Raw genomic sequence first — 21,554 nt, 5'->3', positions numbered from 1 at the left:
CCCTGCAAACTCACTTTACAGGGTCTCATCATGGTATTGGGGTATGGCGACTGTGGAGTATAAGTTTGTGTTTGACGGTTACTTCAGTAAATCATTGGTGTCTACAAGACTGAAAATCCTGAGGTCGGACAGACCAAGATAGCAAAGAACTGTAGAGCTGCTGGTTGAGGTGAGATGAGTGAGAGGTGGGATCTATTGCACCTAGAGCCATGGATAAGCAACACTACTCTCCGTCCCAACAGAACTCACTCTGATCTGCACCATCTAAACGCAGCCTTCCACCCACTCTGGCAACCTTCTCACAAATTGTCTGTGGGTATTTAGGCACCACTCCATGATCTAAATGCGTCCAAGCCAACAGTGCCTGCAGAGAAATCACCAACTCTGAAAGAAGTCATTAGAGCATTGTCTTCCATTTGGCTTTGTGAAATTTACCAAAAAAGATGGATGACAGCTTTACACTCAATTGCTTTTCTAAATCTACAGACTCATTCATGTCTCAAGATGTAACCTGACTCTTAAACTTGTTTTAGAGTTGTACCAGAATGTTTCTTTTTTATTAATCAACACTTGTATGTACAAATATAGTAATGTATGAGACATGGAAAATATTACATCTAGTAGTGCATCTACTGTACAAGTATCCCAACTGCATTATGATCAAAGTATTTCACAGAATATTACATTCCATACAGTATCTGCATGTCACTTGAAGCAATGCAGATATTAGCAACTATAGCATTGCAATACTATTATCAGGGATATCATTTTGAATCCCCTCACTTCTGTGTTCCTCATAACTCCATCCCCCTAACATTCCTGTTGTTGGACCAAATGTAGTCCATAAAGACTATTGCAAAACTTTCACCTTATAGCAGGGTACAGTACAATCATGCATTTCCCTGAGATGCATTATGTCAGCCATACGTCTTGTTTGGCAGCCATTTTGTGGGTTTGGCGACCGGGTATTCTAGTAATTTCAGAATTGCCAATGCACTGAGCCTCCGGTCAGAGCAGCAGGTAGGGAGTCTCATTTTTCTCACTTTAACATTATCCAGCTGTCCAGTTCCGTGACGCATTCCCCCCTGTGTTATAATGATACCAGCAGTGTACAGCTGCTCCTCTACCCCATGGTGACCGACCCTACCGGTTCACCTGTGTCACCCACAGTGACCTCCAGCAGGGCCATCCTCCTCAGTGTCCCTCCCACCTATAGAAAGGGCCTCGGGGACGGCTGAGGGAGTGGTGGCAGGTCACCTTCCCCCAGGTGCTGGTCACAGTCATAAGCAGTCCCTGCACAGCGCCACCTGGCCCTTACGGTAGTCCCTGCAGGGACAGAGGCGGTGGTACTTGGTGTTGGCCCCGGCACAGCTGAACAGCATAGGGTCTTTCTGGAGGCCACACTCACTACTCTCCACTGAGAAGGCTGGGAAGATGTGGTTCATCTCAGCCTCCACCCCCTCACACTGCACCTCCAGCCTGGGCAGAGACACCAGAGAAATGTCTTTATATATCATTATTCATGTTGTCATGTGATTTACATTATAATCAATGTTTTAAAAAAGGCTTCATAAATGGCTATCAATATCATTACACCAAAGCACACTGGGTAGTGCATTAGAATGAGGGAGGATATTCAGAAGAATTTAAGATGCTCATATTGATTGTTTCCTCAGTGATCGTGCTGTATAACAGAATCTGCTAAATGTTAAATTACAAAATGTAATGTGTAACATATGGTGGTGTGATCACATGGAGGTGGAGGGAGGCAGCAGCAGCTCACCCGCTGAAGGCCTCTTTGATATTGATGAAGCGGTAGAAGGCGGGCTCACAGATCAGGCCTGCGCTCTGGCACGCATCTATACACGACTGGCCCTCCAGGGAGGCCAGCAGCCTCAGGGCGCTAAGCGGGGGCCAGGAGGGGGGAGTGCTGATGTTGGAGGCCCAGGCCAGGGCACTGGAGTTGGGCAGCAGGACAAAGGGGCTGGGGGGGCTGCCTGGCCAACTGCTGGATGCATTCGCTGAGGGAAATGGAGCTTCGGGTGCACAGAATTCCTGCCGAGTACAATACAACAGAATAACTACACAATCTGGCTATTCAGCATTACATTCATCAATCAATTCTACTGTAGCCTACATTCAGCATTGAAGCGGCAGGTAGCCTAGTGGTTAAAGCGTTGAGCCAAAAGGTCGTAACCAAAATACCCAAGCCAACAAGGTGAAAAATCTGTCGGTGCCGTTGAGCAAGACTTAACCCTAATTTGCTCCAGGTGGGCTGTACTAATAGGGCTGACCCTGTAAAACAACACATTTTACTGCACCTATCCTGTGTGTGACAATATATATATTTTTATTAATTCAGCTGTGAACTATACATTCATTTATTAGCTATACATTCTGATGGGTTCTGATTTAGACAGAATAATAAAAGCAGCATCACCATAGCTCTTATGACATACAAATGGCCTTCCAGCCTCCTGAAATAATATGAATATACAGTACCAGTCAAAAGTTTGGACACACCTACTCATTCAAGGGTTTCTTTATTTTTACTATTTTCTACACACATAAAATTATAGTCAACACATCAAAACCAGGAAATAACACATATGGAATCATGCAGTAAACAAATCAAAATATATTTTATATTTGAGATTCTTCAAAGTAGCCACCCTTTGCCTTGACAGCTTTGAAAACTATTGGCATTCTCTCAACCAACTCATGAGGTAGTCACCTGGAATACATTTCAATTAACATGTGTGTGTTGTTAATTTGAGTAATTTCTTTCCTTCTTAATGTGTTTGAGTCAAATCAGTTGTGTTGTGACAAGGTAGGAGTGGTATACTGAAGATAGCCCTATTTGGTAAAAGACCAAGTCCATATTATGGCAAGAACAGCTCAAATAAGCAAAGAGAAATGACAGACCATCATTACTTTAAGACATGAAGGTCAGTCAATACATAAAATTAATCACTTTTAAAGTTTATTAAAGTGCATTCGCAAAAAACATCAAGCGCTATGATAAAACTGGCTCTCTTGAGGACCGCCACAGGAAAGGAAGACCCAGAGTTACCTCTGCTGCAGAGGATAAGTTCATTAGAGTTAACTGCACCTCAGATTGCAGCCCAAATAAATGCTTCAGCGTTCAAGTAACAGACACATCAACATCAACTGTTCAGAGGAGACTGCGTGAATCAGGCCATTGTTGAATTGCTGCAAAGAAACCACTACTAAAGGACACGAATAAGAAAAAGCGTCTTGCTTTGGCCAAGAAACACAAGCAATGGACATTAGACTGGTGCAAATCTGCGATTTTTGTTTCCAGCTGCCATGTCTTTGTGAGACACAGAGGAGGAGGTGGTGTGATGGTGTGGGGGTGATTTGCTGGTGACACTGTCTGTGATTTATTTTGAATTCAAGGCACACTTAACCTGCATGGCTACCATAGCATTCTGCAGCGATATGCCATCCCATCTGGTTTGCGTTGAGGGGGACTATCATTTGTTTTCAACAGGACAATGACCCAAGACACCTCCAGGCTGTGTAAGGGCTGTTTGACTAAGAAGGTGAGTGATAGAGTGCTGCGTCAGATGACCTGGCTTCCACAATCACCCAACCTCCACCCAATTGGGATGAGTTGGACCACAAAGTGAAAGAAAAGTAGCCAAGTGCTCAGCATATGTGAGAACTCCTTCAAGACTGTTGGAAAAGCATTCCAGGTGAAGCTGGTTGAGAGAATGCCAAGATTATGCAAAACTGTCATCAAGAATCAAAAATATATTTTGATTTGATTAACACTTTTTGGTTTACTACGCGATTCCATATATGTTATTTCATTATTTTCTACATTGTAAAAACTAAGAAAAACCCATGAATGAGTAGGTGTGTCAGAACTTTTGACTGGTACTGTATATACACACATACCGGCATACATAATTTTGATAGCAGGACACTGTAAAGTCCATTATCCCTCTGAAGAGTATGAATCCTAAGCAACCTGCCTACACATAGTTTGAAGAACAACATAGCTACTGTAGTAGGTTGAAGCTGTGTGCTGGAAACCCTAGGTAGAGTATGGGTGAAATAGGCAATGTGGTGCTCATGGGAATTTCCTTTATTTTTTCAGCTTCAGACCAATGCCTATTTTCAATTAAAACCTTGTTTTTAAATTCCAAGGTTTTTACACTGGAAGGTGATTATGCAACATTATTATACAACATAATTAAGCAATAAGGCCCAGGGGATGTGGTATATGGCCAATATACCACGGCTAAGGGCTGTTCAACATCTCAACCACTATTTGTATCAGTTTGAATCATTTTCAATGGGGGCTTTTATTTTGAAGGTGAACTGCAAATTCCACTATTGTGGCTAGCTTCACACAGGTGTGCGCGACAGAGTTGAAAAATATCCAACACATGGCAGAGTTGTTAGTTTGGCACTGTGTAAGAGTGTATTGGAATGTATTATGGATATTAAACTGATGAGTTTCTCTGATGCTAGCAAGCATGCATTTGCACCGCTTACATATTCTTTCAGAAATGCCACAAAAAGGTAGCATCTTTGGCACTTAATGGACAGAAATGAGCATGTGAGAGGATAAACTATAAATTGACAAAAAACTGTTACACCTACACATTTTGTCAATCTGGCATTTTTCAAATCCCGATGGTTGCTTTATGGACGCTGTAGTCTTGTTTTAATCCGACGTCTAGAATTTTAGCTAGGTAGGCGCAAGAAATACTCTGCTATGTGGTTCTCAGTAATGGCTCATGACAAGAGGCGGGGAGTGTGTTGAGTACCTCCAATCAAGTTGATTTGCGATTTTTCATTGAGATTGGTGTCATATTGGCTTAGATATGATGGTAGGGAGATTTGAATTTAACACTGAACTATCATCATGTCTATAATACATTTATGCCACCAATAATAAAATGAGGTTCAGGCAGGAATCAACCCTGGGAGAGCACCTCCCCAGTTGGGCCTATTCATAAGGAACAGGGTATAATATTTCTGCGTCATCTTCCTCTGACCCCCAGCCCGGTTTATTAAACAGGCTCCCAGCGCCCTGCTGCAATAACCAGGCCTCCTCCACACCACGGCCCCCCAGCCCTGGGCTACTGCTCAACAGGAAAACAGGGCGAGCTGTCACCCACCTCATCCGGAGTCTGTGTGTGTGTGTGTGTGTGTGTGTGTGTGTGTGTGTGTGTGTGTGTGTGTGTGTGTGTGTGTGTGTGTGTGTGTGTGTGTGTGTGTGTGTGATAAGAAAGCAGTATAAAAATTCTAAATAAAGAATCCGTGAGGATCATGGGGTCAGTGCTGCCCACGGAGGAGGATAGAAGGATTGTCGCTGATTGGGAGTCTGTGCTCGTACATGCCAGGCGGGCGTCTCAGTCAGTCACAGCCCACTGAGCACACTACTCTGTGTGTGATGGACAGATGGGGGAGTGGATCAGAGCTGGGCATAGGCCACCCTATTTCCCCTTTTCTCCCACGGCCTTAACCAGACTGGCAGACAGGCCCCTCTGTGCACCGCACAAATCATCTCAGCATGATGAACGTACTGGAGCATGACAATGTGTGTAATTGTGCAAAGAAATATTAAAAGGCTTTTAGTGTGTGTGTGGTTGTGTGCGCGGACGTGTTTAACTATACTTGTGGGAAGTAGAAGTCCCCACAAGAATAGTAAATGAACAAACATTTGACCGACTGGGGACATTTTGTCAGTCCCCACAAGGTCAAATGCAATTTCTAGGTGGTTTGGGGTTAAGGTTAGAATTAGTGTTAGGTTTAGAATTAGGTTCAGGGTTTGGAGCTTGGGTTAGTTTTAGGGTTATGGAAATGGACTGAATTGTGTGTCCCCACAAGGTTAGTTAAACAGGACTGTGTGTGTGCAAGTTAACTCTTTTATATGTATACAGTACAGTGTGACTTCATCTTGCCTGTGCATAAATAAATGTGGATGAGGTTGGCTGCACCATCTCCAGGGTAATGGAGGCCGGTGTATGCAACACAAACCCACCTGGTTCTGGATGTAAGCATGCACTCTCTCCAGCATCCCCTCACAGGTGTACTCATAGGGCAGATATGGCTCCACCTGCAGAAAGGAAAGCATACACCGTCACACACCATCGGCTTTAGACCTCCATCAACACCACAGCTATAATAGTACTGCAACGTTTTACTGTTAATCAAAGCTGACATATTCATTAAGGTAATTGTGAACGGCTTCATTATGAGCTGCTTCATATTATAATCAATGACCTCCTACATCACAGGTGACAGCCTTTAACTTGATTTCATTATTCTATTAGCATTGGCTAAATCAATATGACAAACAATGGATTAAGCTGACAATCGACCACAGGTTATGTACGAGCTGCTAAACCGAATGTCTGAATCTTTTTAACAACTCACTGGAGGATGTGATGACCCTCCCACTGTTGACCTTTACCAGATCATGTGAAAACTTTCTCCAGAGCTGGCATATTTCAGAGAGTTAGAGGTTAGAACGTATGTTACATACACAACAGATGCTGTGACACTGCAGTGAAAACAGCACAGAGAAGGCATTTATTTTCAGTGCAGCAGTAAACACACATTAGTCATCAGTGTGAAAGGATGAAGTCTGCAGGTCAATTCTTTCTATTTTGCTGTTATCCAAAGCCTATTTGGGTTAGCTTACATAAATAATTATGATACATGTTGGAGTGAGAAATGTTCAAATCAGCGTGATGGTACTGTATTCCCATTCCACATCACCTAACCTAAGATGTCTGTGCCATTTAAAAAAGATCTCATTGTTTACCATCAGGCCTCTCAGAGGCACTTGAGCTTTTAAACTGATAAAATGGTTCCTTTTAGCATTCACTTACTCGTTTATTTCATCTGAGTTTAATGAAATGTATCTGGCACCTCATCAGCTATTCCAGAATGCAATTTGCCTTTTGGGCATCTTTATATAATGGAAAGAAAAAGGAGAGGAAAAAAACTGCTCTCCATGGAGTCTGAATTGAATTCAGCTTTAGAATACATGTACATCTCTAAACCGACCGCATTTCCTGCATACATACTCATCATATCTGACCAGTATACCTGATTACAATATCACCAGTGGTGTAAAGTACTTCAGTAATACTTTCTAGTATTTTTACTTAAGTCGTTTTTGTGGGGTATCTGTACTTTAATTTACTATTTATATTTTTGACAACTTTTACCTCACTACTTTCCTAAAGAAAATAATGTACTTTTTACTCCATACATTTTCCCTGACACCCAAAAGTACAAGTTACATTTCGAATGCTTAGCAGGACAGAAAGATTTGCCAATTCACACACTTATCATGAGAACAACCCTGGTTATCCCTACTGCTTCTGCCTCACTAAACACAAATGCTTTGTTTATGAATTATGTTTGAGTGTTGAGGTGGGCCTCTGGCTATCTGTAAAATAAAAAAACAAGAAAATCATGCCATCTGGTTTGCTTAATATAAGGAATGTTAGGATTTATTAGTATAATTAAAACCAAATCCTTTTAGACTTTTACTGGGTGACTTTCACTTTTACTAGAGTCATTTTCGATTAAAGCATTTTCGATTAAAGTATCTTTACTTTTACTCAAGTATGACAATTGGGTACTTTTTACACCACTGAATATCACAGGGATTAGTGCCAGGTTTCCTCCAGACGTGACACTTGGCATTCAGGCCAAAGAGTTCTATCTTGGTTTTATCAGACCAGAGAATCTGGTTTCTCATGGTCTGAGAGTCCTTTAGGTGCCTTTGGCAAACTCTAAGCAGGCTGTCATGTGCCTTTTACTGAAGAGTGGCTTCCGTCTGGCCACTACCACAAAGGCCTGATTGGTGGAGCGCTCCAGAGATGGTTGGCCACTGTGTTCTTGGGGACCTTCAATGCTGCAGAAATGTTTTGGTAGCCTTCCCCAGATCTGTGCCTCGACACAATCCTGTCTCGGAGCTCTACAGGCAATTCCTTCGACCTCATGGCTTGATTTTTGCTCTGACTTGCACTGTCAACTGTGGGACCTTACTGTATATAAACAGGTTTGTGCCTTTCCAAATCATGTCCAATCAATTGAATTTGCCACAGGTGGACTCCAATGAAGTTGTAGAAACATCTCAAGGATAATCAATGGAAACAGGATGCACCTGAGCTCAATTTCGAGTCTCATAGCAAAGGGTCTGAATACTTATGTAAAATGTGATGTGTTTTTATTTGTAATAAACTTGCTAACATAAAAACCTGTTATCACTCTGTCATTATGGGGTATTGTGTGTAGATTGATGAGGAAACTAATTTATTTAATACATTTTAGAATAAGGCTGTAATGTAACAAAATGTGGAAAAAGTCAAGGGGTCTGGGGCCTCCCGAGTGGCGCAAAGGTCTAAAGCACTGCCTTAAACACTACAGACCCAGGTTTGATCCTAGGCTGTATGACAACCAGCCGTGAACGGGAGTCCCATAGTGCGGCGCACAATTGGCCCAGCGTCGTCCAGGTTAGGGGAGGGTTTGGCCGGGGGGAGCTTTACTTTGCTCATTGCACTCTAGTGACTTCTTGTGGCAGGCCAGGTGCCTACAGCCTGACTTCGGTCATCAGTTGAACGGTGTTTCCTCCAACACATTGGTGTGGCTGGCGTCCGAGTTAAGTGGGCGGGTGTTAAGGAGCGTGGTTTGGCGGGTCATGATTCACCTCTCCTGAGCTCGTTGAGGAGTTGCAGCGATGAGACAAGATCATAATGGGGTATGACGAAAAAAGTGTGGTAAAAAATGTATATTACAAAAATGTAAAAGTCAAGCGGTCTAAATACTTTCTGAATGCACTGTATATCAACATAATGAAAAGTGCTTGTGTCCTGTATTATTTTGTTGTTTTGTTTTCCTCCTGCCCCTCTACTCCACTCCTAACCCATTACATTTAAGAATTTGTTCTTAACTGACTTGCCTAGTTAAATAAAGGTAAAATAAAAATAAAAACATGCACGTGTTCTACCACAGCATTACATCAAGTGGATGCTCCGTTTTGGTTCCCTCAGCAGCAAGTCTGGGCTATATTTAACCTGCCATTATTCCCCGCGTGGTGGGGGATCGATTGGCCGTACCTTGCATGTTGGCCTGGCGACAGATTGAGCACAGCATGATAGATTCATATCATCTCCAGTAGACAATGGTTAGTGCCTGGAGAAGACAGTATGGGCCCTCTGGAAGACTGCCATACTAACCCAGGTGTCTGCTGCCCAGTTTACCTACTAAGCAACTCCATCTCTGAGGCAATTAGGACTAAAGTCCTTGGAAGGAGCCAGCTATGCAGTTTGCAGTTACACTGGATCCTGTGATTAACAGCTCAATTAGCAATGTGAGAGAGAAGTGGGTCACAACTGGAAATACAGTCTGTGGGAGAGGAGATTATATACCTCCACGGCACCATTAATCATTTGCGTAGGTAATGTTAATACTCAAGACTTTCTTAAACATGAGATGCAGTGAAGATAATACATCTGAAAGGTCATTTGTCTCTGAACAGCCACGCTTATCTCTGTGAAATCATGTGGTCCTCTGTAGCCAGGATAGTGGGTTTGATTCCCGGGACTATCCATACTTAAAATGTATGCACACATGACTAAGTCGCTTTGGATAAAAGCGTCTGCTAAATAGCATATATTATATTATCATCTCAAGTGAAATTAGCATACTAACCTTGGTCTTCATGATGTCACGTATGGCAGACTCAAACTCTTGGGAGTTGTTGAAATCCACCGTGATGACATGTGGCCTGCCTATATACTGCTCAGCATAGGGATGCTGTGAGGAGACCTGATGGAGGAATTAACATAATACTATATCAGTCAATACAGTCTCCATCCAGACAATACATGGACACAGCCACGAGCAGAGAAGCACATGAGTCAGGTTGAGGCCTACCTTGCACTAATTCACTGACTAACATTCATTTTCTCGACAGTATGGAGACAGTCCACTGACACCACAGAGAGAACCCACTCACCTGTCTGGAAGTGGGCTTCCCTCTGAAGAACTCATGGTTGAGGGAACTGTGGGACGGCTTAAACTTGGGCTGCAGAAAGATGCAGCCATTGGCTATGGCCTCTAAAGGGGCTGGCCCTTCGTATGGGAAGCCAAACCCAATGAAAAGCTTGTTTGAGAGAGGAAAAGAAAAGATGAACCAAACTGCTGCTGTTTACTGGCAACTTGAAGTATATAATATGAAAAGGTATTGAAACCCTTCACACCTTGGCCTTTCTGAGCAGCTGTTGCAGCTCTTGTTGGGGCAGCAGGCCGTGGTTTTTGACAAAAGCAGGCACCTCTGGAGGGCGCTGTGTCTCATAATAGACAGTCCCGTGGATATCCATGTAGCGATGCAGAATGGCCAGGAACCTTTCCTTACCCTATGGGTCAATGGAACAAATGGTTAGGACGGACTGGGCACACAGTATAATCTACCTATCCACCCCAAATATGCAGAATGTAACTCCTTTTTTTTAACTAATTCTGTATGAGTTCAAAGTTCTTCTCAAACATAAAGTTATGTTCAGTGTGTTGGTTGCAGGCATAACCAAGACAGGGGCAAACATGTTATTCATGACATTGGCTGTCAGCCTCTTCCACTTAGAGATTCCTCCATACTATCTGTGTCACCCTCCTGGGACTGAAGAGCAAGGGAGAATGTGCTCAACCTAAGAAGACTACAGTACCATGGAGGTCATCTCTCAGAAGAGTTAAAACCCCTTGACTGATAGGCCTCTCACCCTGGAGAGCTTCTAATTGGTGCAGAGCAGTGTGGACAGAAGCCTGTATGACAGACTGTTACTAGGATTAGTGGGGTGGCTACTGTAGCCTCTAGTGCATATAGACTGGCATAGCCAATTAGAGGGGTGATCTGATTTCCTACACCAAGCAACAGCAGCACCATGGGTTTCACCTTGGCTACAGCAGCACACCGGTCACTGATCATAGAGATGTATTGGGTAAGCATGATTTACATATAGTGGTGAGAATGTTGTATTGCTTCAAATCTTCAGTGGCATACTTAGCCTAACATAGAACATTTGTACTGAACACAATATAAATACATATGTATGAGCTTTCCCCTCTGTAGACTAAGAAGCCTTCCAGTTGTAAATAGAACCACTGATGTCATTGCAGATGCTCAATATAAAAGAGCACACAAAGTAAAACTATCATTAGTTGAGAGCTGATATTCTGAGTATTGATTAAAACTCCACCTTTTGTATTTTCCTAAAGCTGTTATAGGGCAGCAGTTTATTGATCTGACAGGGGGATGGCAGAAGATGCAGATAGACCAGGATGAACGCATAACAACCCTCAGGCCTTTTTAGAAAAACTCCAGTATCTTTATGGTAGATAAAGATGATTCACCTGAAACATCTTTCTGTGTCTGAAGAGCTAAAGCTGCTGACTCATTCCAAAATAATTGTAGTTAACTGTCTGGCACATTTAATGGAACATGAACACATTCATTGTGCATGAACAGTATCAATCTCTATAAAAGGAATCTGCAGAGAAACCAAACACCAGGGACAGTCCGTACTATAGCTCAATGTAAAACAACATTTCAGAGGGTGTTCAAAACGTTGACAGGAAGTGCAGGTATACTTACTTGGAGCTGGAGATGATCCATCAACATGGCATGAGAGCAGAACAGGAGGAAACCATGTGGGAAGGAGAAGAGACAAGAGAGAGTGAGTGGGAGAGTCATTTTGATAGTCATTGATAGTCATTTTGTCTCCTTGTAGACATACAGCTGTAGTACAACACATAGCTGACAAGCATGTGAACCGGAGAGCTGAGGATAATGCCAGAAGCAGTGAGCGGAAGTCAGTTTGGAGGGAGGGCCAGGCACAGATGGCATTCACATTCAGAAATATTATACCTCGCACCTCAAACTGTTCAGAGGGAGGGGGAATTCAATAAGCGTAGAGAGTGAGAGAACAAATGCAGCTGATTCAACCACGGGGAGGCGGCCAGACATCAATAAGTGATGCCTTTTTCCTGTAGCTTGGAGGGAGAATTTACGCTAAACAAAAACAATTGCCACTTCCACAACACTCACACCTCTCTGGGCGTACATACATATACCTAGCGGATTGAAGTGTCATGCTTGGCAGATAGGAGAGAATAACTTAGGCATGTTTCAGCTTGACGCTGGGAGTGGGGTGCACTCCATTTATCACATCATGACAGAATACACTGCAGCGTATAACAGACTGCTGACTGTTGTGTAAATATGTTGAGACGCCACCTCAAAAGGACTACACATCTTAGCAGGGAAAAAGTCATTTGTTTGTTGATATCTTGTAGACAGGAGCAGGTGATACGCCCATTGGGGTGTCAGTCAAGTGCACTCTCAGCAATATGGTTTTCTTTAGAGGTTCTACACCACATTAGTGGTGTAGAAATTGAACATTAATATCCATATGATCACCTTCCACATGCTGGCCTCTTTGCCGTACACCACTGCCATGCTGTCCACCTTGTTCCTCTGGATGCTCAGCCTCTCTGTGTCGTTCAGCTCCTCAGCCACAAAACCCATGAAGGAGTTGTCTGGAGTGTGTGCTGTGAGGGACAAACATAGCAAAGTGTCAAGCTGAATAAGTCAAAGTCAATGTAACGACGTGTTCTGAGAGTCGGGAAGCAAGTTCAGGGAGTGAGTGTTTTAATAAAATAAACGGAACATAATACAAAACAAGAAACAAACACAGACATGAAACAGAAACAATGACATCTGGGGAGGGAACCAAAGGGAGTGACATACAGTTGAAGTCAGAAGTCTACATAAACTTAGGTTGGAGTCATTAAAACTCATTTTTCAACCACTCCACACATTTCTTGTTAACAAACTATAGTTTTAGCAAGTCAGCTAGGACATCTACTTTGCACATGACAAGTAATTTTTCCAACAGTTGTTTACAGACAGATTATTTCACTTATAATTCACTGTATCACAATTCCAGGGGGTCAGAAGTTTACATACACTAAGTTGACTGTGCCTTTAAACAGCTTGGAAAATTCCAGAAAATGATGTCATGGCTTTAGAAGCTTCTGATAGGCTAATTGACATCATTTGAGTCAATTGGAGATGTACCTGTGGATATATTTCGAGGCCTACCTTCAAACTCAGTGCCTCTTTGCTTGACATCATGGGAAAATCAAAAGAAATCAGCCAAAAGAATTGTAGACCTCCACAAGTCTGGTTCATCCTTGGGAGCAATTTCCAAACGCCTGAAGGTACCACGTTCATCTGTGCAAACAATAGTACGCAAGTATAAACACCATGGGACCACGCAGCCGTCATACCGCTCAGGTAGGAGATGCGTTCTGTCTCCTAGAGATGAACGTACTGTGGGGCGAAAAGTGCAAATCAATCCAAGAACAGTAAAGGACCTTGTGAAGATGCTGGAGGAAACAGATACAAAAGTATCTATATCCACACTAAAACGAGTCCTATATCGACATAACCTCAAAAGCCGCTCAGCAAGGAAGAAGCCACTGCTCCAAAACCGCCATTAAAAAGCCAGACTACGGTTTGCAACTGCACATGGGGACAAAGATTGTACTTTTTTGAGAAATGTCCTCTGGTCTGATGAAACAAAAATAAACTGTTTGGCCATAATGACCATCATTATGTTTGGAGGAAAAAGGGGGAGGCTTGCAAGCTGAAGAACACCATCCCAACCGTGAAGCACAGGGTGGGCAGCATCATGTTGTGGGGATGCTTTGCTGCAGGAGGGACCGGTGCATTTCACAAAATAGATGGCATTATGAGGAAGGAAAATGATGTGGATATATTGAAGCAACATCTCAAGACATCAGTCAGGAAGTTAAAGCTTGGTCGCAAATGGGTCTTCCAAAATGGACAATGACCCCAAGCATACTTCCAAAGTTGTGGCAAAATGGCTTAAGGACAACAAAGTCAAGGTATCGGAGTGGCCATCACAAAGCCCTGACCTCAATCCTATAGAAAAAGTGTGGGCAGAACTGAAAAGGCGTGTGCGAGCAAGGAGGCCTACAAACCTGACTCAGTCACACCAGCTCTGTCAGGAGGAATGGGCCAAAATTCACCCAACTTATTGCGGGAAGCTTGTGGAAGGCTACCTGAAATGTTTGACCCAAGTTAAACCATTTAAAGGCAATGCTACCGAATACTAATTGAGTGTATGTAAACTTCTTACCCACTGGGAATGTGATTAAATAAATAAAAGCTGAAATAAATCACTCTACTATAATTCTGACATTTCACATTCTTAAAATAAAGTGGTGATCCTAACTGACCTAAGACGGGGAATTTTTACTAGGATTAAATGTCAGGAATTGTGAAAAACTGAGTTTAAATGTATTTGGCTAAGGTGTATGTAAACTTCCGACTTCAACTGTATATAGGGCAGGTAATCAAGGAAGTGATGGAGTCCAGGTGAGTCTGAAGACCCGCAGGTGTGCGTAACAATGGTGACAGGTGTGCACCATAACGAGCAGCCTGGTGACCTAGAGGCCGGAAACGGAGCACACGTGACACTAAACTAAATATTGACATTCAGTTTCAGATGAAAGTCAGAAGCATGTTGAGTAAGTTGTAGGAATAAAGAGACAGTGGTTAAAGGAATTGATTGGGCCAGCTGGGACCACATCACCTAAGAGAAGGCCAGTGGTCACTCGATAAACCAGGAAACAATGCAAGGCCTGAGTATTCCCAGTACACATGAAAAACAAAAAAAGCCATGAGAATCATATATATATATATATATATATATATATATATATATATTCATAACGTGTTCCTATTTCAAACCCAATATGAGTGTGGCTTGCAATTACAATGTGTATTTCCAAAACAGCAGTACTTCCACAGAAGCTATGCTCACGGAGTTAATTGGAAGAACACAAACACAGCTGAAGTCTCCTCTCCTTCCACTGATCCCAGCTGGATGTCTGAGCTCTGCGTGCCTGCCACTGAGAGCCTATGGTGCTAAGTTCTAGTATCTAGCTCTAGGCATCTGTTTGGCCACAACTGCTGTTACCCTTCCAGGCTCCTCCTCGTCTCTCTGCCCCTGAGCTTCCACTGTGAGAGGCCAGAAGCCTACACAAGCGCCCCACAACATCTGTGCCCACACACACACACACACACACACACACACACACACACACACACACACACACACACACACACACACACACACACACACACACACACACACACTCCAAAAGCCAAACCTCCACTAAAATCCCTATTACCCTTTCCCACTTTCGGAGGTTGATACCTGATAAACAAGCGCAACCCCATTCCCCTCACATCCAGTGTCAGAAGAGAGATTATGCTCAGAGTTCACTCACGGAACATGGTCATGTACTGCCTGCAGTTGAGGTTCCAGTAGCCCCAGTTGGTCCTGTAGCCATGCAGGGTGGCGTAGTCCTCATGGTTGTATGCCGGCTCTGTGCCAAATGTGTCAATCACACGGATGTGGCACCTGAGAGACAGAGGAAAGAGATGGGAGAATGAATGGGTTCTGTATGTCAAAATAGCAGAACATAGATAGACATTGCCTCCTGTTGCAATGATAGACATGGGCTTTTACCAGATAAATATTCTAACAAGCAGTGATATGGGAACCAAGCCCAGGAGACTTGAACCGTAAAGCAGTCAGAGGTGATGGATGTCACCGTGCCTCTCCTCTCCCTCAGTGTGCTGGGATCAGCCTGCCCTCCAGGTGGGAGGAAATTGACTTTAAATCACACGCTGCTAGGCCACTACACACCACAGGGGAGATAAATGCAGACCTCTTACTCACAGCAATGTAACCACGTCTAGACACCACAACGACACCTCCCTTCTTTGGTGGGTCTCTGACATTGCTGGAGCATAATGTGTGAGGGGCTGCTTCCTAATAGTCGGAAAAGGCTTCCTTTCCTTGTGAATGACCACTTACTGTACCTGACAGGTTTGAATAAGAGAGACATTTTGACAGGAACACTACTAACATATACTACTTTGATTGCTACCTTTTAGTAGCAACGCTCATCAAAATTGTTAAAAGGTTTTTAAAATAATTCTAATAAAATGCAACAGTTGGACATTTACAATGGAAGCTGCTGAGGAGAGTAGGGCTCATAATAATGGCTGGAACAGAGCAAATGGAATGGCATCAAACACATGGAAACCGCTCCAGCCATTACCACGTGGTCATCCTCCCCTATTAAGGTGCCACCAACCTCCTGTGTTGGATAATGGATGAAGATTATGAAGAATATTTTTATAATCAATCAGATATTGACTGAATTATAGCACATAAAACATTTTACGGAAAAATAATGAATCGAGTTCAGGGATTTTAGTGGGAATTCAGGTTTTCAATTTACTTTTATATATTTTTTACAATGTACTCATATTTTAAGTTAAATAAAGAAACATATGTGCCTATTTGTGTATATACACACACTGAACAAAAATATAAAAACGCAACATGCAACAATTTCAAAGATTTTACTGAGTTACAGTTCATATAAAGAAATCAGTCAATAGAAATACATTCATTAGGCCCTAATCTTTGGATTTCACATGACTGGGAATACAGATATGCATCTGTTGGTCACATATACCTTAAAACAAGGTAGGGGCGTGGATCAGAAAACCACCATTTGCCTCATGCAGCGTGACACATCTCCTTCACATAGAGTTGATAAGGCTGTTGATTGTGGCCTGTGGAATGTTGTCCCACTTCTCTTCAACGTCTGAGGGTAGTTGCTGGATATTAGCGGGAACTGGAACACGCTGTTGTAGATGTTGATTCAGAGCATCCCAAACATGCTCAATGGGTGACATGTCTGGTGAGTATGCAGGCCATGAAAGAACTGGGACATTTTCCAGGAAATGTGTAAAGATCCTTGTGACATGGGGCTGGGCATTATCATGCTGAAACATGAGAGGTGGATGAATGGCATGACAATGGGCCTCAGGATATCGTCACGGTATCTCTGTCCATTCAAATTACTATTGATAAAATGCAATTGTGTTCTTTGTCCATAGCTTATGCCTGCCCATACCATAACCCCACCGCCACCATGGGGACTCTGTTCACAATGTTAACATCCGCAAACCGCTCACTCTCATAACGCCATACATGTGGTCTGCGGTTGTGAGGCCGGTTGGACGTACTGCCAAATCCTCAAAACTTGAGACACCTATGGCATTGTGTTGTGTGACAAAACTGCACATTTTAGAGTGGCCTTTTATTGTCCCTAGCACAAGGTGCACCTGTGTAATGATCATGATATTTTATCAGCTTCTTGATATACTATAGCTGTCAGGTGGATGGAGTGCATTTGCAAAGGAGAAATGCTAACTAACAGGGATTTAAACAAATTTGTGCAAAACATTTCAGAGAAATATGCTTTTTGTGCGTATGGAAAATGTATGGGATCTTTAATTTCAGCTCATGAAACATTGGACCAGCACTTTACATGTTGTGTTTATATTTTTCTTCGGTGTATGAATACATTAATATAAAGGTGAGGAACAGGGTTGCAACCACCAAACACTTGCTCTGTCTACCCTACCTGCACTCACCTGCGCTGTCTAGACTGCCTCATTAATAGCGGTTGTTGTCACATTCTCTTGCATAATTCAACAAGTGTGTCAATAGCAGAATACCCTCAGATAAAAGGGTATCAACACGATTACACCTATCTAAACATACTTTACATTGTTTGCGAGATCAGACATATCACTATAATCCGAGCTCATTTTCAGAAATTGCTTTCATTTCAGCGCATCTAATTTGTAAACATTCAACTGTATTAAATTACTACTTTTTTCAATTCCACAAATAAATTTACACCCATCAAAATAAAGCTATCTTCATTTTCTTGTGATGTAAGTGTCGAGACGATACGTTCAATTCCAGACGAAGCTTTAGTGTTCTTCTCGATTCAACTAACAGCCAATGTATCCCGTTGAGCCCATTCCCACCATTACCGGGGTGTGTTTGACATGTCTTTACAAACATTTCCGTTGTCGTAACGTGAACGGAGAAAAAAACGACAGGTGCAAGCAAGAGCATGAAGAGTCACAAAAAGCAATCAGTCCACGGAGATTTAAGTGACAAGTGGATTTTGCACCCTTCAAACACAGGAAATAGATGGCTGAAAAAAAACAGATCCTCAGATGGGTGGGGCATGCACTTCACTACGCTAGATTAGATGAATCGGAAGAAAATAGGAAGGATAGGGAAAGGAAGAGGAAGGATAGGAAGAGGAAGGATAGGAAGAGGAAGGATAGGAAGAGGAAGGATAGGAAGAGGAAGGATAGGAAGAGGAAGGATAGGAAGAGGAAGGATAGGAAGAGGAAGGATAGGAAGAGGAAGAGGAAGGATAGGAAGTGGAAGGATAGGGATAGGAAGAGGAAGGATAGGAAGAGGAAGGATAGGAAGAGGAAGGATAGGGAAAGGAAGAGGAAGGATAGGAAGAGGAAGGATAGGAAGAGGAAGGATAGGGATAGGGATAGGAAGAGGAAGGATAGGAAGAGGAAGGATAGGAAGAGGTAGGATAGGAAGAGGAAGGATAGGAAGGATAGGAAGAGGAAGGATAGGAAGAGGAAGGATAGGAAGAGGAAGGATAGGGAAAGGAAGAGGAAGGATAGGAAGAGGAAGGATAGGAAGAGGAAGGATAGGGAAAGGAAGAGGAAGGATAGGAAGAGGAAGGATAGGAAGGATAGGAAGAGGAAGGATAGGAAGAGGAAGGATAGGAAGAGGAAGGATAGGAAGAGGAAGGATAGGAAGGATAGGAAGAGGAAGGATAGGAAGAGGAAGGATAGGAAGAGGAAGGATAGGGAAAGGAAGAGGAAGGATAGGAAGAGGAAGGATAGGAAGAGGAAGGATAGGGAAAGGAAGAGGAAGGATAGGAAGAGGAAGGATAGGAAGAGGAAGGATAGGAAGGATAGGAAGAGGAAGGATAGGAAGAGGAAGGATAGGAAGAGGAAGGATAGGGAAAGGAAGAGGAAGGATAGGAAGAGGAAGGATAGGAAGGATAGGAAGAGGAAGGATAGGAAAAGGAAGAGGAAGGATAGGAAGAGGAAGGATAGGAAAAGGAAGGATAGGGAAAGAAAGAGGACAGTTGATAAACATTGGCTAATCAAATGACCTTGGATTGACACTGATGGGAATCCATGGTGAATTATTTCAGCAGCATGTACTGTTTGGGCCGGGACTGAGGGTCTCATAAAAGAGTCTTATAGGAACTCAAAGTAATCGCACAGTCGGATTTCTCCTGTGTCATCTATTCAAACATAATTCCATTGCTGCACAGATATCTGCCTGTAATGCAAATGATCCATGAGGGAAACACAATCATATTGGCATGTGGTCAGTCATTTTCATTAGGAGCTTCATTGTGTGATCGCAAACAATAGTGTGTGCACTACAAACATTGTGCTGTGTTTGCATGTCTCTATCACAGGAGGCTGCTGAGGGGAGAATGGCTCATAATAATGGCCGGGAAAAGGAGCAGATGGAATGGCATCATACACCTGCTAACCATGTGTTTGATACCATTCACTCATTCCGTTCCAGTCATTACCATGAGCCCGTCCTCCACAGTTAAGGTGCCACTAAACTCAGGTGGTTGCTATAATAATATTAGCGCGCGTGTGTGTGTGTATGCGAGCGCAGGGGCGCGAGATAGGGTTGGGCGGTATCTAGATTTTGCATACCTTCATACCGTTCCTGTACCATACCGGGGTATACCGTATTACAGGCAGTGCACACAACGGGCGCCATTTCTTTCCAAACGTACATTTGATCCAGGAGGGGATTGATTGTCTCTGCTGTAACCACGAAGTTTGATCTTGCAGGCTAGCCACTTAGCTAGCAAGTTAGCAAACCAAATGCATAGCTGGAGCCCTGAGCTGGAGAAAATGTACTTGGCTCATCTTAGATAGTTAAAGGTAGACTGAGTGAAATTATGTTGCCACGAGCAGCATCGCAGATATTGCGATGAGCGAGATGCACGACTTCACTTTCACACAAAGCATCTGTGCAGGTTCGTTTCACACATTTGTAATGTTGTAGCCATGGGACAAAAACAGAGAAGTTGACTCACTTCAAAGGTCTTAGTTGTCATGGAAATTAACCGCTATGGTGTAATCTTTCTGCATCTATGACATATTAATGCCCCCCCCCCCCCCCGAACTTTAGGGTGCACATGCACGTGTGCTGCTGTTTGAGTGCATGCATGTGTATAATGAGCTAAATGGAGGTTATGGAACAGGAAATTGAATATGCAGCTCGGGACAAAACAGACTGGAACACTACTCCACAGTATAATGTAATATAACAGAACAGATTTATCACACCCCAGACATATTAGTTTCTCTCCAACCAAGAAAGATGATCATTTTCACTTTTACAATCCTATCACTTAAAATTGTCCTGCAATAACTAGGACCAATAATTACATTTTTTATTTGCTTAGTCAACACTTTGCGGGTCTCGGGCAACTTCCTGTACATTGCAAAGTTCAAAATATATACAGAGAATTCAGGGGCTTTAAGCGGTGCCATTTCTCCACTGTGCTACTTAGCATTTCTATCATTCAATCTGGGACTCATTATTTACCCAATTGATCGCTGTGTGGGCTGCTCTCACACAGATTCCCCCTGGAAGCGCTATGGTGACTCACAGGAGACCAACCAACTGACCAAATACCAGCCAATAAGGGCAGCAGGCCAATAAGCCAATGATTAACCAGCACAACAGAAATGCCAGCAACAAAGAAACACACAGACAGTTTAACTCACGCATCATGGACAAGTTTGTTCCTCCTCCAGAAGGTAAGAGATAAAATTCATATTTGGCTCTGATATGGTGCATAGTACATTCCATGCCTACACACACAGTAAGCACACACCCACAAACACACATACAGTTGCGGTCAAATATTTTGGCACCCTTGCACGATTCACTATTTCTTCTAAAATAAGTAGACATTTAAAAAACCTTTGGTGTTCACACATGTATTTCTTTGATTTATAACTGCACAGGACCAAGAAAGAAAAAAATCTAAACTGAAATTGCGATTTTTCTTCAAGTAAAAAAAAAATGGCCTGGACTAAATGATAAAAAATGCAAATTAATTTTGTTGGAGGCGAGTGATTCTCGTTTTTGTGTAATCTCTCTCACCTGTGGTACGTTGCAGGTGCCTACAAATTGCCATTCAACCAGTTCTGAAAAGAGAAATCAGAACATTCTGCTCCATTGCACTGCATTGTAAAGTGCAAGGGTGCCAATATATTTGACCGCAACTGTATATAAAAACATATCTAAAAACCCACTGACTTGTGCTTCCTCAGAGAGAGACCCATGTGCTGCCTCATCTGCTGCAGGCCATGGTAGTCCGTGTAGATTAGGTCAAAGGGCAGAGGTCCTGTCAGGGGGCAGCTTCCTCTTCCAGGGGGGACCCCAAGAAACCTGCACACACACGGCACACACAGAAGCTTGGCTTAGATACAGCAAACACGT

At 42.9% G+C, this 21,554-nt stretch overlaps 1 protein-coding gene across 3 annotated transcripts in view; it reads right to left on the bottom strand.

Annotated features, from left to right (window-relative positions):
- Positions 1-524: 524 nt before the first annotated feature.
- LOC115171395 (alpha-1,6-mannosylglycoprotein 6-beta-N-acetylglucosaminyltransferase B) overlaps positions 525-21,554 on the bottom strand; it is a 150,434-nt gene continuing 129,404 nt past the window's right edge. For 2 of the 3 annotated variants that reach the window (XM_029728164.1, XM_029728165.1), the window contains 10 exons: positions 21,372-21,503; positions 15,379-15,512; positions 12,476-12,606; positions 11,651-11,656; positions 10,263-10,418; positions 10,019-10,165; positions 9,712-9,828; positions 6,023-6,097; positions 1,784-2,055; positions 525-1,479 (listed from right to left, as the gene is read on the bottom strand). In XM_029728164.1, coding sequence (XP_029584024.1) covers positions 1,281-1,479; positions 1,784-2,055; positions 6,023-6,097; positions 9,712-9,828; positions 10,019-10,165; positions 10,263-10,418; positions 11,651-11,656; positions 12,476-12,606; positions 15,379-15,512; positions 21,372-21,503 — 1,369 coding nt within the window. In that variant the 3' untranslated portion in view covers positions 525-1,280. The remainder of the gene's footprint in view (positions 1,480-1,783; positions 2,056-6,022; positions 6,098-9,711; positions 9,829-10,018; positions 10,166-10,262; positions 10,419-11,650; positions 11,657-12,475; positions 12,607-15,378; positions 15,513-21,371; positions 21,504-21,554) is intronic. The other variant, XM_029728163.1, reaches the window with a different exon arrangement.

Source organism: Salmo trutta, chromosome 32 (genome assembly GCF_901001165.1).
Source record: "Salmo trutta chromosome 32, fSalTru1.1, whole genome shotgun sequence".
Taxonomy (NCBI): Eukaryota; Metazoa; Chordata; class Actinopteri; order Salmoniformes; family Salmonidae; genus Salmo; species Salmo trutta.
The sequence above is the reverse complement of the archived record's forward strand: the minus strand, read 5'-3'. Positions and strand labels throughout refer to the sequence as shown.